The sequence below is a fragment of the Rissa tridactyla genome, chromosome 4 (genome assembly GCF_028500815.1).
Source record: "Rissa tridactyla isolate bRisTri1 chromosome 4, bRisTri1.patW.cur.20221130, whole genome shotgun sequence".
Classification (NCBI taxonomy): domain Eukaryota; kingdom Metazoa; phylum Chordata; class Aves; order Charadriiformes; family Laridae; genus Rissa; species Rissa tridactyla.
In genome coordinates this window covers 26,506,250-26,524,478 of record NC_071469.1, presented here as the reverse complement: position 1 = coordinate 26,524,478, position 18,229 = coordinate 26,506,250, and the positions used below count along the sequence as shown (strand labels likewise).

Sequence of the window (18,229 nt, the reverse complement as noted above, 5' to 3'; positions counted from 1 at the left end):
ACAGCTATTCAGCCATGCTTTTAATTTTATTTTTCACCTCTTGCCTTTTGTGTGTTCATTGAAATGGGAGCTGCATGTATGAATGATGCATTCACAACCAATTTGTCCAGGTTTCACGTGCTACGTACAGCTCGGCATGCTTTCTGCAAGCACATAATTTTTTTTCAACAGCGCAATTCTGTGCAGACTCAACTACTGTCCTTGTAGCTCTCAGTTTCTCTCCCCCTTATCTTTCTTACAAGTTAAGGAGTAGTTAGTCCCACCATTTATGAAGTAGTTTGCTCATATTGCTTAAGATCTAATCAGGGTGGCGTAGGCTATTGTGTTAAATACAGATTTAAGTTTCCTTGGTCTAATGTCAAGGTTCCACTGCATATTAATAACCAATAGTAGAATAAGAAGACACAGAAGAGATATATTTTCCTTTATTGTTTATTATAATACAAGAAAAACAAATCTAGAAAGCACATTTCATGGAGCACCATATTGTAACAAAATTTTGCTGGCTCTCCTACAAAGTGTATTTTTGACATTTAAACAATGACACACACATAGTCAGTACACACAGGCATCTACACCCCGCGATCTTATTAACGGCCACAGAGAGACCCCTCTTTCAAATACAGAAACACTAAGGTGCACAGAGGAATGCCAGTGTGAGGGCATCGGAACGCCAACTGAGTTAATTACTCTTTTGTTAGCGATCTTCATAAGCACACAAGCCTTCATTGTGTCACCCCAGTCTCTCTTCTCTGGACTCCGAACTGGGCCCGAAGATCACTGAATATGGATCTGGCACAGATATGGTGTAGAGTTGAACAAAACTGGCCAATATTCCCTACCTGATACCTCTTATTGCTTTGGTTATAGTACTGAAAGTCTTAAAAACTCTTAAACCTACACTCCACATCACAGAAAAGCCACTTTCACACATACAGAAATATAACCTCCCTTCCCACACACACCTGAACGCAAAGCACTGATACCTTTTTGAGAAGCTTTGTGGGTTTCCCCACCGAGATCACCTTCATAAAAATGGTTGCATTTTATTTTTCAGACACTTGTTCAACAATATATTTTGTAAAATATTTCTTTCTTTTTAATAGGGCACGTTTTCCGGCCGTCTTAAATTTATGTCATTGTCTACACAAACAAGAGCAAAATGCTATCGTTGTCATCTGTATAAAATGTTTTACATTAATTTTATACAGTGCTTAATAAATGATGCCAAGCACAAAACAATGTAGAATGATAGCCCAGAATAGCTTTTTACCTTGCTCAAAATGAAGTACTGGAAGGTTCCCATACTAATGTTGAGACACAGTATTGGGGTCTCTATTATATACAGTAGCCTTCCAGAATACTTTCAGGCACCTATTTTGTGAGCTATTGCTTAATATGTATGTCACACTGAAGCACCTCAAGTAATACGGCTTAGTGCCCTCAAACAGTGAGAATAAGAGACAAAAGCAAATCCAGCCTCACAGCAGACTAGACCAATTGTGAAGTACAATGCTGGCAAGGTAGCAAAATTTCTGTCTGGACTCAAAACAACCCACTCTTACAGTAATTTTAGGTATCTGACACATGGCCACTTCTATCATTAACTGAGGACAATGCATGAAGTTTAATTTAAAACCATTTCTATAAAATGTTTTGTCAACCAACAAAATGAAGAGCTTGTATTTCTACCAGCCACTTACAAAAGACTTTTTTTCCCCTAGGCCCACTTCCCTTTGAAATACTTCCCCTGCTTTCTGACCACAAACTTTCTGGAGAAATTTAAGGATTTGCAAAATGTATTACAGTCTTGATAATCAGTGAGGCTGAACTATCTTTAAGTTTTGGGCAGGGTAATGCATTCAAGTTGCCAAGAAAGAAATGAAGTTATTGTGTATTTTTTCTTGTGGAAAATCCTTGTGGATTTCCCATTTACAGGAGCCAATTTTATAATTCTTTTATACTGTGTGATGAACAGGCATCTATGAATAACAAGACAAAATAATGGAAATTCAAAAGGAAGGAGAAAATGGCCTTGTAAAACAACTGTAACTTTAGATATGCAAAGGGGTATTAACTAACCGAATTACTAACTCAGACTCTCTCCTCCGAGCTAAAGGTATGTTTCAACAGCTGCGCTAAACATTTGGCTAGTATTTCCCGGATAAACAATTCAGACTCCAACTCTATGATGGGGAAAAGAAGAGAGAAAGAAAAGACTTACTAGTTTAAGTTTTACAAAGGCTATGGAGTTGCTATGGATTAATAAAGTTTCAGATGACTGAAGAATAGGACACAATAGGGAAAAGATGCTGTGCTGGGTATACCAATACATATTTTCACTTGGAGTAATGTCTACAGCTTAATCACCTGAGTAAAAGGACAGCATAGCAAAACCAGAAGAGATTCAGAGACAGGCAAAGAATATGAACCTGTATAAGAATGTGAATTATTGTTTGGCTTAAGAAAAAAACAAAAACTGTATTTCCATACACAGTATATAATTACTGACATTTGGAAGAAAAATCGCTCCTGTTTATACCGTTTTAGCATACAAGAGCAAGAGATGAGAAGGACATTTAAAATCTGAAAAAAAACATCTGTTCTTATTTGATTTTATTTGTTCTTAAACAGGATGGGTTTTGATTTTAGTATTCCCCAACTCAAGAAATATTTTGGTTTCAAAACTCAGGATCAACTTCTCATAAGGATGATGAGACATCAAGGATATCACATTAGACGAGACAAAAATAATAAGAGCCGAAGCTAATGAAAATTCCAGAAGAAATTATTGCACCTTCCCCTGAAGCATCTGATACAGTCAGAGGTAGGACACTGGATTAAACAAACTACATAGTTTGGCTATGATACTGTTTCTATGATATTAGGTTTTAAAATTGCAGTTATATATCCCAGTTAGTCATGAAAATGAATAACAATCTTCCACACTGAGCAATGAGTTACAGTAACGTTAATGAATGGGAGAACAGAAAAATTATTATTCTTGGTCTTAGACATATTCACACACACAGAGAGATATGTGCCTTCTGAGAAGTGGGGCTCACTAGAAGGTCTGAAGACCATTCTTTACACCCTTCTCTGATACACACTACAAAACTGTGTAAAAGTATGTACGTGTATATGTTTAACAGTGTGTGGAGGAAAATGTGAGAAGGAAGGGAAGCATGAACCTGATTAGGGGAGAAATCACTCAAGTTACTGTCATTATTTCAGGTCTGTGCTTGAAAATACTTTTCCAAATGCCTTGTACATTGGCTAAGTTGACCAACAGCCAAGCAAGAAGAAATACACAATATTAAAGGGCAAATGAAAATATTTATGTATGTATGTATTTTCTGTTCTTTCCTGTGTTAATACTAATACATCATGTTCCTGACAACTGGCAAGATGAGAAATTAAAAGAACTAATTTGATTTTTGCCACTTACCCTGTTTATCTGTTTCATGTTTCTGCCAAAGTTGAGAGAAAACTTGGACAGGCCATCAGCTTATGGGTTTTCATTTATGAGCTCTAATGGGTTAGCTCATTGTAAACGTGCCTTTTTATCAGGCTTGATTAAATCATTTTAGATTTAGAAATACCTAAACTTAATGTATACTAAGTTGACAGTATCTCTTTAAACATAATTAACAATTCCTCAAACCCCTTTGTAGGAAAATTCTGCCATCTTTTACACTCATTCACATTAATTCACACTATTTGTCTGCCCTGTTTTTCTGGGAAGGCTTTTGAGAACACAAGTCAAACAAACAGACTATCACCTCATCTGATAGCAGAACTGTAGCTAATCGATTGTGAGGCTGCAAACAACTTATCTTCCAGACAAACTAACCTAGCTATAAACTAGTTGCAGGTAAGCAGATAGCAAAAATCATCATGACTACATTTAACAGGATAAATGACAGGATAGGTTTCCATTTAAATGAGGTAAAGTTGTGTATAAATTCCCCCATCCCCAATATACATCTGTAAGGTCATTATGTCAAATAAAAATAAAAGAGAGAAATAAGTTATTTTTTTTAAAAAGCTAAAAATGAAATTACCTTTAAGTCTATTGCTAGACAGAAAGACATCAAATGGGGTAAAGAAACAGAGAAGAGAACCAGAGAATATTGATAAATGTGTGTTGTCAGCTCTGAGAACTGAGGGTTCGTTGGCATCAGCTGAGTTCTGTCTCATGATGCACGCTCTAGGAGGTTCTCGCTGTTCTGTTACAAATGGTCCAGGTTTTTTAGTTTTCAAATTGTAACGGGCTTCTTTGATCACCTTTGTCTTTTTTGGTCCAACTCCATAGATTTTAACATCTTTCTCAGCAGGCACAGGCCTGCATACTGGATACAAACATATATGTACAATTATATAGTTAATATGCTGTGCAGAGGCATCCATAGAGAGTACAAATACCAGCATACAATGTTTCGTCTTGATTTGCACAGCCAGTGTGCATGCACGATGCATTGTATGGTGGTTCCTGTAGTCTCTGAACAATAAAATATGAGGACAATTGCCACACTCCACCCCATTTCTATGCAAAGTAGTTGCAAGTCCCTGGCTCCTCCCAGGTCGCCTGCATTGACTACAGGAGACTAAAGAAGCGTCCCTGATGAAAATGCAGGGCATTGCCTTTCTGTGGATTGCCTTCCAAGCAGACAGGCTTCTGGCTCACCCCAGGGCCACTTCATGAGATGGGCTCCTGGGAGACAGGTCTTATCTCACCACTCTTCCAGTTCACCAGCAGCACCTTTTCACAGAAGCCTCTTCACCTCCTCTGTCCCGTAGCGAGCGCAGGAGTGGTATTTTTTTCATACAATAATGTTTCTGTGGAGTTAGTTTTTTTGTTTTATGTTCTTTTCCTAGTTAGTGTTCATTTGACCTTACTATCAAATATGTTCTCCTGCAATCATCTGAAAGGTCTTATTCAAACCAGTGTGTTTTCTTTTTTTCCCTTTTACATCACCTTAAAGGGACACATCTGTTGACATATCTTCTGTAGAGAATGGATTTCATCTTTTGCTGAAGTTTTGTTCCAGCCAGAGCCGAACCTCCTGCAGATTGTAGAAAAAGGGGCCTTTGCCTCCAAGGTAGGCGATTTTTTGTCTCTGCACTATGCATACTCGCTCAAATGAAACCCCATAGGCCACATTGGCATTGTTGTCCATGCAGTCAGCCACCACTTGGCACTGAGGTGGCAAGGAAAAGCGCTCTAGGAGCTGGTGAGCAGCTGCGCATCGGTCTTCTTGGTTCCTGTGTTTCTTAACTTCAAACGAAGTAGGAGAGATTCCAGGGGCAGCCCAGCCATCTGATGGGTGAGCCTCATCGATGTAGACCAACAGAAAGTCAGCCACACCAGAGAACTCCTCCACCAGCTTGCTGAAGGCCGACAGCTGGCTTGTGAACGGTGGTCAGGTAGCTGAACCAAAGTTGACCACCAGTGGCCGCTCGGAGTTGGCAAAATCCAGAAGGTGGCATTTGGTTCCACACTTGCTACCTACACTCTTCCAGCTGCTACTGCTGCCATCACTGCCCTTGGCTATGTGGATTACACTGGAGTTTGGGGCTTCTCCTCCCAGTTTGACCTGACGGCAAAACAAATTAAAATATGTCAAGTTAGTGTGACTTGCTTGTCCAGTATCCTTATGACTACTCTCTTCAAATAGATAGTCACCTGTTCAAAGAGTACACCTAAAAACCTGCATGGATACTAGCATGGGGATATAACAAATCATCACCTTCAAAAAGTTCTTCTGGTCCATCTCCATTCACAGTGCAGGGAAATGTGGCATTCCTGACAGTTATACTACTTTGTTAGAAAATTTGATCTGAGGCCTGTCTTGTCCTGTCCACTACACACATGGCCCTGTCCACCCTTACATATTTGCAGACTTTTATTTGCTTTCAAGAGACTACCTCTAATTTCTTCTAACTTTTCTCCATGAGACAAATTTTCTAGACGTGATTTTTATTCACTGCCATCCTCTGAGTTCTCTCCACTTGGTTCACATCTTCTTTGAAAAGCCGTGTTCAAAACTTCAAAAGAGTTTTTACTAATTCTCAGAATAATCAGACAATTACTTAATATATCTCACAGGCTACACCTGTTTATACATTCCAGATGTTTGCTTTTTAAGAAACATCATGACTGGTTTGGAAAAACAGTAGACTGTTGACTAAGGGTTAGCTAGTGAGAAGTTATAATGCCTAGGTCCCTTTTTCTGCCTTTCTAGTTGCTCCCCATCATGGATTTGGGCACTTCATCAGTCCAACCTGAATTTGGTGCTTTACACTTGGCCCCATTGAACCGCATCCTACATTTCAAACCATTTTTATAATTCTCCAAAATCATTCTCCAATAATCATCCAAAAGCATCGTATTCCTGATCTTCACAACACATGCAGTGCCTCTCAATTTTGAGAGGTTTGCAGATTTCATACACGTATATTCTCTTCCATCCTGCAGTCCAAGAATGAAAATACTCAAGAATACCAAACACAAGAGATATCTCTGCAGATGTCCACTCAATATATCATTTTGAGAGTGGACCATCCAAGACTGCGCTCTCCAAAGGGCTTTCTAACCACTTTGCCATCATTTCATCAGTGATTGAGCAACACATTTTCTACTATTGCAATGTTTCTCTAGAAGATGACTGGGGAAAAAGCAGCAGAAAAGGGGGAAAGTTTATATGATGGCTGAAGTAGGATGAAGTGAAAGTGAACTGTTCTCAGCTCTAACCCCAGCTCTAACTCAGACCCAACAGGCAATTGTGAAAAAGTCATTTTGACTGATGGTTTCTATTTCCCTGCCTATAGAAAGAAGACAGAATATATACATCTCACAGAAATGACTGCCAGAATAAGGTGGAGCCTGCAGAGGGCTCCAAGATCCTTAGCTGATAACTGCTATAGAACCACAAAATATTATTACATAAGACAATTAGTTTTTAATGAGCTGTGCCACGGCAATTCCTATGTATCTGCCTTTAACATCAAGCTCTAGTACAACAATGCAATTATCCTTTTTTATTTCTCTGACACTTTCTATCTCTCCGTCTCCTCTCTAGTTGGTTATATTCAGAAGCATTGCTTTGAAGGAAACATACAGGGCCAAATTCTGACATCTTTCATATCCTATGTCTTTCCTTCTGAAGCTACACTCTAATTGAAGTCAACAGAAGTTAATGCTGAATGAGAACTGTGTAAAAACTGAATAAATAACTGACTTTTGGTGCAATTCTATTCTACATTAGATTAGAGGGTATCCTGGTGAGTCAGATAACAGTAAGAAACTGAGTTAACAGCTGAATACTTAACTGATGCAATTGCTGCCACACGCAGATCCAGAGGCATGTCTATTGTAGGTTCTGGATCCTCCAATTCTCCCTGAGAAACCTGACTACCTTGAACAAATCTACAGTTATCCATGACTCCGCATTATTTCATCAGAATAGCAATAGAAGCAAGAGTCTAACCAAAGCAAAGTTTGTAAGACACTGCCCTTAAAGCTGCCAGACTTCACAGCTACATGAGAAGGTCTCACAGCATGTTGGCACATGATACAAACATTTTGACTATTTTCTATGGGGCAAATTGAGACACAACTGTGCTGCCATTCACTCTGTGATCAGCAAGGAAGAGAGACACAGAAAGACAGACAGCTTGAGACCCACAAATCTCTGTAGGCCAAGCAGGAGGTGATCACGCCACTGGGAGCAGGGGATGTGCAGCTGGAGCTGCACCACAGGCAAGGGAAGCAAGAGATGCCCCAGGAAAGCACAGCCCCTCGTGGCCCCTCTCCCTGTAAACCTGCATCTGCAGCATCACTATCTGCTAGATCCCTGGTAACAGTTAAAAAAAAAAAAAAAAAAAGCCTTGTGCTCGTTTGCCTTTGAAAGCAAGTGAGGTTTGAAACAGCTGAGTTTAGAACCTGCTGTGTGAGTGGGCTGTCCATTGAACTCAAGGAAGGAAAAAGCTGTATCCCCGTTTTTGAGAAGAAAAGATCTCTCTCTCTTTGAGAGAGGCAGGCTCAGAGATTCAGGCTGTAGCATTTAAGAAGCAGCATTAAGCACTGCAGCTTTTAAGAAGTGCTGCTACAAGCCACCTACACCTTAGCAGGTTGTAGGTACTCTTCTGTGCTGCTGTTGAACATCTCATTTCTCTCTGCTATTCTGTGCAGTAAGATAGGCAAGGCAGGAGCAAGGTAAAGGGCCAGTCTTGAGCAATAAATACACAGGTCAAGATTTGGCAGCCGTATAAAATCACCTTGAGGGCTGCATTCAATCCATAAGCCAGCTAGACAACTCAGCATTTATTAACTACCAAAAAAGGGAACACATCTCAAGAAACACAACAGCTGCACAAACACTATATCCCTCTTTACCTAGAAAGCAAGAAGTTCTTGCACTACCAAGCAAATGCTTTTTCAGAGCTAGCTTGCCCAAAATGTGCCTTTTGGGCAAAGCCTGACATGTAAGTATCTGTGCTGCACCCACTCCCTGGATGAATAATGGACCTCAGTATTTAGGAGTGTGCGCTCATCCAGTCAAAGAAAAGAAGTAATAACATGTGATTTATCTCATAAATCACAATTAAGCAACACACTTCGAATTTCTGATATTTGCTGGCACTCTTCAGAGGAGAAGAAAAAGAAAGGTATAAACGACAGAAGCAACTAAGCAATGAACAGAGCTGCTCAGGAGACAAGAAACATCTGAGCAGCTGTTTCCCCTCATTCTTCTGGTTTTATTTTAACAAAAGTATTATGACTGAAAATACTCTAACGAACACTTGAACTGGGAAACCAGTCTGCTTCTTGATCATACTTAAGTATAAAGGGAGGTTACATATTGTAATCTCCTCATTACCAACTCAGGTCTACCAAACGCTTCTTTTCCTAGGCAAGTTTGCAAATCCTGAAGGAACAGACTGACAAAACAACTCCCATCAAACACCAGCATGGGAATAATCTTCAAATACTATTTAACATTGATACCGAGGCTGGCAACGTATTTCCAACAGTGCAAATTTGCATCCTGTCTCTCCTACCCCTTATTGACCAAACAATAGATGGATTTAGGAAATAAAGTACAAATATGTCCCACGTCACCTTATAGCAGTTTCTCTTCATTTCCCACAGCCATGAAGTAAGTCTCATGGCCGCAGGTTACCTATCATTTTAATTTTTGTTTCTAGGAGTGCTTGTGGTGTGTTTTTTCCCCTTAATGAGACATCCTTGCCAAGCAGGCATTCAGGAGGCATTTTCTGCTCTTGTAGAGGAGTAATTAGGTCGGTGCCTTGTTCCATGCCAGTGTCAGGCACTCCAAAAAGCAGCCCTGCCCAGTCGTTAATGCTTAAACATAAGCAGCGGCATCTCCACTAATTGGTCTTGATGAAGCGCTGACGTTCCCATAGGGACTCTTTATTTCACCAGGCTCGGGAACCCGATTGACACAGGGATGACAATATCATCCTTGCTGATCATCTGCATTGTAGGCCTTGGCTGTCTTCTTTGTTGTTATTTATTGAAAGAAAAAATAGCTCTTGGAAAAGAAAATCAACGCAATGAGAAAACAAACAAAAAACCCCATGTATTCAGCCAAACCGCTTTTGAAATCTTACACAAAGGCAGGCAAAATATAAATTCTGAGAAACAAACTAGCAGAATTCCCCTCACACGCGATCCAGCATTTCTATAATCACGTACTGATGTGCGTGAATATTGGGCATTTGGCGCCAGCCTTCTGGATGAGGTGGAAACCGGGCAGCGTGCAGGCATCCCCTCCCACGCAGCCTGCATGGGACGCGCAAGGTAGGCCAACCAAAACCGAGAGCCAGCCCGGCCATCAGCAAGAGCAAGCACCAGCCTGACACCAAAGCAGTGACTCGCATCTTTTCTGTGAATTTTGTGTTTGCTTGACAGCCTCGGTACTGCGGCTCCTTCTCCGAGTCTGCACGCAGAGTGAAATGGGAACAAGGTGGCTGATGCTTTAGCACGCAGACTGCAAAATGAAGGAGACTTAGGAGCGGGAAAGAAAGCCCTATTCATAAACTACAGGCTAGAAATAGCACATACTGCTAACTTTGTTGTACATTCTCCATGAGGACTAGGAAAAGCCCCACAGACAAAACATCACTGCCTCATTTACCTTTTCTCTCATTTTGCTTTTATCAGCTTTAGCATAACCCTCCTGGGATCCTGTACACTGGAATACGGCTTTCATTCCCTGCATGAGGGATTCTCAAACAGTTTGGCAGACTCATCAGGCTGTGTAAACCCCCTAAAGAAAATAGGTGTTGCCAGACAATTAGCAGTCTGTGATATTAGCCATTTAAATATGGACATGCTGTGTTCGGGACTGGAGTCCAGTAATTGGTAATGAACTGAGTCCTCGGAGCTTTTTGCTCCTTTTCAAATTCTCCACTTTACTTTGATTTGATCCCATTCAGCCAAATATAGCCTCTGAACAGCCTGATATTTCCCAGTGCTTCATCCAAATCATAATCAGACTCTGGCTGGAGAATTATACAAATTATTGTTTTCTTCATTTACATGACCCAGAGTTGTGTAGCAGATAAAAATTACAGGAGGCCCTTGTCTGAAGTAGCATACGGGAGTGGGAGTTCTTCATTTGTCATGGGGAGGTGGCAGCTTGCTTTATGAGACTCGACTACCCGAACTGGAGAGCAGAGACTGGAATTGACTCGAGTTCTGCCAGAGTCCTGAGTCTTTATTTAGGATCAGGTGTGTGGAGCTGAGGGAGGGAAGCGGGAGACAAATTAAAAGGGCACAGTCCAGATAAAAATAACTAGTCAAATGCTGCTCTCTCTATTTAAAAGCTGCCAGTCCCACAAATGAGCATGCATGGCAGAGGGAAAGCATAAAGGAGCCTTTTGCCTTGCTCTCTTGTAAAAGAAAATGGATAATTTTAGTTCCTCTGATCAGGGAGCCTACAGTAAGCTTCTTAAGGGCTTACGTTTCCCTCAAGATGGGAGCATGGCCTACCACATCGTGGCCTCTGGGCCACTGGCTGCCCTTGTGGACTCTACCTACAGGTGACAGAGGCCTTCACCAGTCTTTGTTCGTCAGCATGTAGAGGACATTTGAAGTAAATTTGGATGATTTTTTTATTATTATTTTTGTTAAACTCAGCTTCAGCACTGTGTGAATACACAGTGGTGGTTTTGTTGGAGAGGCAGAGCTGGACACAAAGACTGGTTACGCTCCTTTTCCTGGGTGGTGCTCGTTAGCTAATTTTCTGTGTCTACCACAGCTGAAGGGGGTTTTCACAAGGATTTGACAAAAAGGCAAGCAGTCCTTTCATTTCAGCCAGTTTTTTGCACCCGGGTGAAAATGGAAGACTGCAGAGAGGTGGTGTGGAAGAAACGAAGTTAGATCCGGAAAAAGGAAAGGGGTAGGATGAGACCACATGTGGGATAGAGACGTCATCTTCCTTTTCCTACCCTTTGTCTGCCTCGAGTGTTTGAATTGTAAGCTCCGTGGGACAAACTGTCTGCCCCTCTAGTTTCGGACACTGCCTAGTACAATGGGTCCCTAGTCTAGCTTGGTCCTCAGACACTACTATAACAAACATGATTATATATTAATAATAATGACAATGTTTTAATAATAATAATGACAATGACAAGCCCAAATCCTGTTGAATTTATGTTCCAAACACTGCAAGAAAGGTTTTAATTGTGGTTTTGTTTTGTTTTTCTCACTTCTTTCATGATTGTTTTCATTTTAAAATGTCAATGAAAACAGTTCCGCTAAGGCTGAACTTTGTAAAACCAATGAAATATTTTTAATACCACACAATGCCTAGTTCTAAACCCTGAAACTATACAACATGCTCTCTTTGGGACAGCACTCATTTCACAAATTCCCTTTATCACTGTCAAATCACTGCAGAGAGAGACACTTCCTTACCTTGCCAGACAAAATAAACGTAAAATAATAAGTATAGAGGTTATGTCTTTGTTCCAACCTTTAAAAGATTTCCTCAAAAAGCAAAGAGTTACTGGACAGACAAACAGCAGGTAAAAAAGGATCATGCTGTTATATTACTTTCACATATAGCTATGTGATAATACTGTGCAGCATGCACTTAACATGACGTTTTTGGGGCTGTCCTGCTTTGCATACTGATTTTTTTTTTTTTAGGAATAAGTGTACCTATCAAGCAGGCAAAAGTGTCCAGAGGTAATTTAATTGTGCCTCCCTGAAATCTCAGGAAAATCCCACTGGGTGTTTACTGAACCAGTCTACTTGCTGCTACATCCAGAGCTAGGCCTCGGCTGTGAAGCTGGCATCCTGTGCCAACCGTTCCCTCCATGCTGGGTCTGTCATGCCAGAGCTTGCTGCTGGCCCGCTCTAAAGACAGTAAAAAGCTGCGCAAGTACATACACACACCCATCACCATCCATCGCTTGAGATACCAGCATCCTTCTGAGGGCTGCAACGTACATTTACACACACGTGTGTATATGCACACATGCATGTTACCCCCATGGGTGCACCACCGCATTCCTAAGCATTGGTCTGCTTCAGGGAGAATGCCATTAAAGTCTTTCCCCTAACTCCCTTGCACTTAGGTGGAGAAGAGGGAGGATTTCCCCTAGGATAGCCTCACAGCTCTCTACTGGAGAGCAGGAACGGTGGCTCTGCGTTGCTGAAACACAAAGCTCATATCTGTCATTGGAAAAGCTCCCAGCGCGAGGCCTCACCACTGGGCACTGCTAATGGGTGCAACTGATTTTGTATCCATTTTAAAAGCATTTTGAGATAACATTTTCTCACCTTTGGAATCCTAGAAAGCAGATTCATCACAATACTAAATGAAGCATGGAACTTAGCAGGTAAAAAAAAAGCTTTTAGAAGTAAATACGATGGGTTTTTTTCAAAACTACTTTAGCTTTTTCTCTGGATTTCTGTAAGATATGTGACACATTCAGTATACATGCTGTGGGCAAAAACAAATGCCTGACTGGCATTTGTACACATGGCCTAAATAAATCATGCCGAAGGCATGCTAACAGCCTCCCAAAAGTGTCTTTTTCTCTTATCAGTAGGTGTGGTTGCATTTGTATCTATACATGTGTATACATACACACATATATATGTGTACACATATACAGAGAAATGAGAGTGGACTAACTCCTGAAAGAGCAGATTATGTATGCCTCTGTGTGTATTTTTGCATTTATACACATACATGTATATGTATGTACATATATAGAGACAGATACACACACGTAGATGTATCTCTATATATACAAACACATATGTGTCTGTAGGTATTTACACTTTCATACATACATGATTTGCTCTTCAGGAGTCAATCCACTCATTTCTGTAGATAAACAGAGCACAACAGCAAATTAGAAAAATAACACTTAAATAAAATAATGTCACTCTTTCCATTATATGAAGCTAATGTAACTTGACTACTAGCTCTATTTATCTCTGTTATGACAATTAGCCTGGTCCTAAAGACTCCCTTGTTGTAACAGTAAGGCACGCTTGCCTCTTGGGAAAGAATAGGAGGAGGATGTTCTATAAATCACAAAACTGGTGCAGTGTAGACAACATCAACACTGAGCGTGACAGATACTGAACTCAGAGCTAAGGAAGCAAAAAGAAATATATTAATCATTGATAAAATTTACATACGAGAATAAAAATGAACACAAGATCAATCATTTTGATTCCAGTGGGACTGTAAAATGTGGAGAAAACAAGTCATGTAGAAAGTTCCAATAAAAAAGAAAAAGATACTGAATATACTCTACATACAATACAACAAGCTCTGCATTGCTTCCCCAATGAGGATGTTAAAATCTTCAGCTGTTGCTGGGTAATCTTGCCTATGAAATAATAGCCCTAACAGAAAAGTCATATGCCATAATACCTAATAACAACAAAAATGAGAACAAAGGCAAGTTGAAATTTGGGTAAGACATTCAAAAGCTTTTCTAGAAAGGAAAATGCATCAGAATAGCTATTTTCAAATATATTCTACTGTAACTATTCCAAGATCATTGTACACACTATTCTTGGAACAAAAATCACTTAGTTCTGGGACAGTGTGCTTTTACTACAAGAAAGGCAGAGCTCCTTTCTTGTAGTAAATTTATTCTAATCCAGAATCTAGCATCTACCCACAGAGTTTTTCTGGAATGGCTTCCAGTAAATTTTTCTGTGAATAGAAATTTTACATCAAGTACTTTTGTGGAAAACACTATGAAATGTACTCACAAAGAGTTCTGTGTAAGTGACACAAAACATAGTAAAACCAAGCATAGTTACTGCTTTAACCCAGTCTTCTGCTATCTGGCAGTCTAGCTTTGGTTTATCTCAGACATCTGCAGTTCTGGTACTCTAGCAGAAAAATGGTGACTGCCTCATAAATACTCCAGCTTAAGCACCTGCTTAAGTTCTTTGCTAATACCTGGCATCAGCTAGCAAATTGGAGCAATAAGAAATCATGGTTATGGCATCAACTGCATTTTGCCAGGCTGTTTAGTATAATGATTCCATAACATTTTCATTTCCTACCCTCACTGGTGGGCTAAAATTAAGATAACACAATTGGACAGTCCTATTCAGTATTTAGAAAAAGATAATTTAAGGAAAAAGTTGCTTTGTGGGACAATCGTTGATATATTTCATTATTTCTTGTGCTTTTTAAACATGCCAGAAAGCAGGGTATACTTCAAATTTTTTCATCTTTACCAATACAGCTTTCCAGCTGAAACTTTTTTTCTTTCTCTTTCTTACAGAAATAGCAGAAGATTCTCCTCTATTGTGGAGGTGATGGCTCTTCTTCTCCTAATATTACTCCTCAGTTTATTGCGTCCCCTCTATAATTTGATTTCTACACTTATCTACCTTTCTGTGACAATCAAGGGTTTCCAATGATCTTCTGTCCTTATGGCCCATAATTCTATTAAGGAAAACAGAGCCTTTCCATGAATGGGTTTTTTCCTCTTTTTGGAAGAAGGTGATAAAATTTGCTTATGTCTATATGCATGTTTCGCTGAGTTCACTGAGGCCCAGAATTCATTCTAGGGACCTTAAAGCCTCATTAGCCTGAATGGGTAGGTCATTTAATGGTAATAAGGGAGAGTTTTTAATAACCAAAGTTCAAGGTATGTGTTTCATTGCCAACACCAAAAATAGCACAGAGTCATCCTCCCTGTAGCTTCTATGGTTGACACAGACAGTTCTGAGAAAAAGGCAAAGTATGACTTTGGAAAGTACGGAAAGGCATGCAACATCTTTATTTTAAATAATTTTGTGTTATTTAAGCAAAGTGAGATTGAAAATATCTCATGGATATAAGGTTCCTCACAGCTCCACACCTTCTCCAGACCCTGGGCCACAAACAGGTTGCAAATGTGAGAACTGGAAACTTGGCTGTTTCAGAGCCGTGCTACCACCTTCCACTGGAGCCTTGACCGAGTCATGTGCTAACTGTCCTCCTGCCTTGCCTCGTCTGTAAAATGGGAACAATTGTGTTCATCAGTCCATTTAACAAGGCCACTGTAAAATTTACTTACTAATGTCTGTGAAGAGACTCAAAACAGAAACTAGAAGGGCTAGGAGAATAGAGAGCTTCATTCAGCTTTACTTTATTTGGGTAGCCAGCTGGCCGATTTCTAGGGTGGCATTAAGAGGTTGACCCATTTGGCAAAAGCTAATGTTATTTATATTTGTCTTACACTGAAAATTAATGACCCCGTGGCTTGGGTTTCAGGCTAAGCTGCTTGTATTCCATATTACAAAGCCAGCAAACACCAACACCACCAGCTCTTCACATCTCTAGGTAAGGGTAAACACAAAAGCCATTGTGGAGGAGTGAAAGGGGAGAAGGCGATAGAAAAAGAAATATTTCAGAAGATGCATAGCTATCATTTGGACAGAACCCCTATGACCTCATGACATCACATGGGATATGTTAAATTAGATGGTCTAAATAAGACAACACATTAACAGACTAAGCACTGTTTTGGAAGCCACAGGGCTCTGAATCCAGTTTTTCTACTTACTAACTGGGTGGCCTGTGTAAGAAATTTCATCTTTTTGGGTCCACCTTTTCAATCTATAAAAGGGAACTATAACTACCTCATGAGACCTGGGCAGTACCACTGGGTAATGTTTGTACAAAACTTAAAAGAAAAAAAAGAGTGCATGTTGCATAACTGCTATTGGCTTTATTAACTTAAATCATCAGGTAGCTGTCCCTCTGCTAGTCAAGTTCATTTTTAATCTCTGACATGTCCCTCCGTCACTGCTTTCATGAAGAAAAATGGCTCAACTGTTTCACTCCGTGCCCAGTTTTACTATTAACTGGATGCTTCCTCCAATATAACAATTAACATATGAGTAATAGAAAATGCCAGTGTAATGACAAAGGCTCATTTCTATCTTTTACGCTAATTAAAACAATTCTATCTATGTTACATAGATGACATCTATCTATGTTGACCTCTATCTGAAGATGCAGCCTTGGCATAATCTCTGAGGATCTCTCCTGGCAAACAATTAAACAACAGCTGTGAAAACACCTAGAGCGTTTTACAGTTACACAAAGATCTTGAAATACTTCATAATCACGAAGAATATTATCTGTACTGGTGGGGAAACTGAGGCACAGCCAAACTAAGTGACATGGCCGTGGCTGCAGAGAGAGTCAGTGGCAGAGCAGAGAGACAGCAGCTCCGGAACCTGCTGAACCCACAGCCCCGACCTGAAAAGCACTGCTGCTTTCAGCTTCCACCTCTCCCACCAAGCTTAACATCAAACAGGAGCTAGCCTGCACCGCACGGAGTCGTTCCCTTCCCTTCCCTTCCCTTCTCCCTTGCCAGCACGGATGTCCAGCAGAGTTTACCCACCCCGACCTGCCAGTCCCCCATCCCCGTGTACCCACCTGCTTGTAGGCGTCCAGGAGGAAGCTGTTCCAGACGCAGCGCAGCCCCTCCGAGGTCAGCATCCTCCGCCACTCACCGCGCCCGGACTTAGACCGGCTCAGAAACAGCACCATGTGCTTCAGGAGGATCACAGAGTCATAGAGCGCAAGGAAGAGGCAATTGGAGAAAAAGACCGGCAAGATCTGAAGCGTGATCAGCAAATCCACACTTAGCAGACCCATCTTCCTCGCGGCTCCTCTTCAGCCCGGTGCCTTCAGCTCCCTTTTTTGCCTTACACCCTCATTTAGAAAAGTAAAAGAAAAAGCATTTCAAAAGCCTCGTTACCCCTCTCTCAGCCTCTCTCTTTAAAATGAGCAGAGATAGTTAAATATGAGCAGGCTGGTTAAAACCGTAACTGCATGATACTCATTCAACGCGGAGCTGCTTATTTTTCAGAAACTAAGATGTTAACAAAAATTCTTCCCTTAACCAGGAGACCTGATTTTGTTGAAGAGAGAGGCAGCTGTGTTTCCAGTTCCCCGCAGTTACAAAATTTAAGCTGAGGCTGTTAATTGTTAACTTTCCTGCACTATCCCATTGTTCCTCAGCTATTTAAGCACTGAGCAGACCTCTCATTTCGGTGTCAGTAAAGCTAGCTACCAGGTGCAACAATACTTTTTTTTAAAAAAAAAGGTTTATGTACATAAACTTTCTGTTCCTTCCTCTCTCTCTCTTTCCCTCTCTCTCCCCCCCCCCACCTCCCCCCGCCTCTCTCTGTTCCTGCCTTCCTCCTCTCGCCCTCTCTCTTGCTATCTGCCTATGGTGCAAAGTGCTTTCCCCTCTGGAGTCCTAGCTTGCTTCCCTGAAGCCTTTTATACATTCCCTAGCTAATTGCTGCAATAGAGAAATGAAACCCTAATCTCAGTAAAGATCTTGACGTCAATGTAAAAGAGGGCTTTACTTTGGCCAGGACTGCAGTGAATAGAAAAATGAAATTCTCAAAACTTTTTTTTTTTTTTTTTTTTTTTAAGAGAGAGGAGAAAAAAGAGAGACAGACAGCACGGGTGGAACTTTGCTTTGCTTTGAAAAGGAAAAAGAAAAAAACCAATATGCTTCTGACTGCTCTTAAGAAATGTTTTCAAATTTTGGAAAAAGTATTTTAGTATGACATGGAAGGTGACACAGCAACACAGGCTTCTGTTGTCAATGATTTTTTTTTTCCATGGCTGTTTTTTTTCCTTTGCCCTTTTGTCTTTTCCAGGAAGGTGTGTGAGTTGATGCATCCCAAGAAAGGGCACAT

At 40.6% G+C, this 18,229-nt stretch overlaps 1 protein-coding gene across 2 annotated transcripts; it reads right to left on the bottom strand.

The window, feature by feature from the left end:
* Positions 1-410: 410 nt before the first annotated feature.
* On the bottom strand, positions 411-17,675 carry DIO2 (iodothyronine deiodinase 2). Of its 2 annotated transcripts, none has more exons than XM_054200884.1 (2): positions 16,950-17,675; positions 411-5,597 (listed from the first exon to the last, which is right to left on the bottom strand). In XM_054200884.1, exons 1-2 carry the CDS (start codon positions 17,169-17,171, stop codon positions 4,980-4,982), a joined length of 840 nt encoding a protein of 279 aa, XP_054056859.1. In that variant the 5' UTR covers positions 17,172-17,675; the 3' UTR covers positions 411-4,979. The 2 variants fall into 2 exon arrangements, with proteins under 2 accessions (XP_054056859.1, XP_054056860.1); XM_054200885.1 differs by having other exon boundaries at positions 5,025-5,597.
* Between the last annotated feature and the right edge of the window lie 554 nt (positions 17,676-18,229).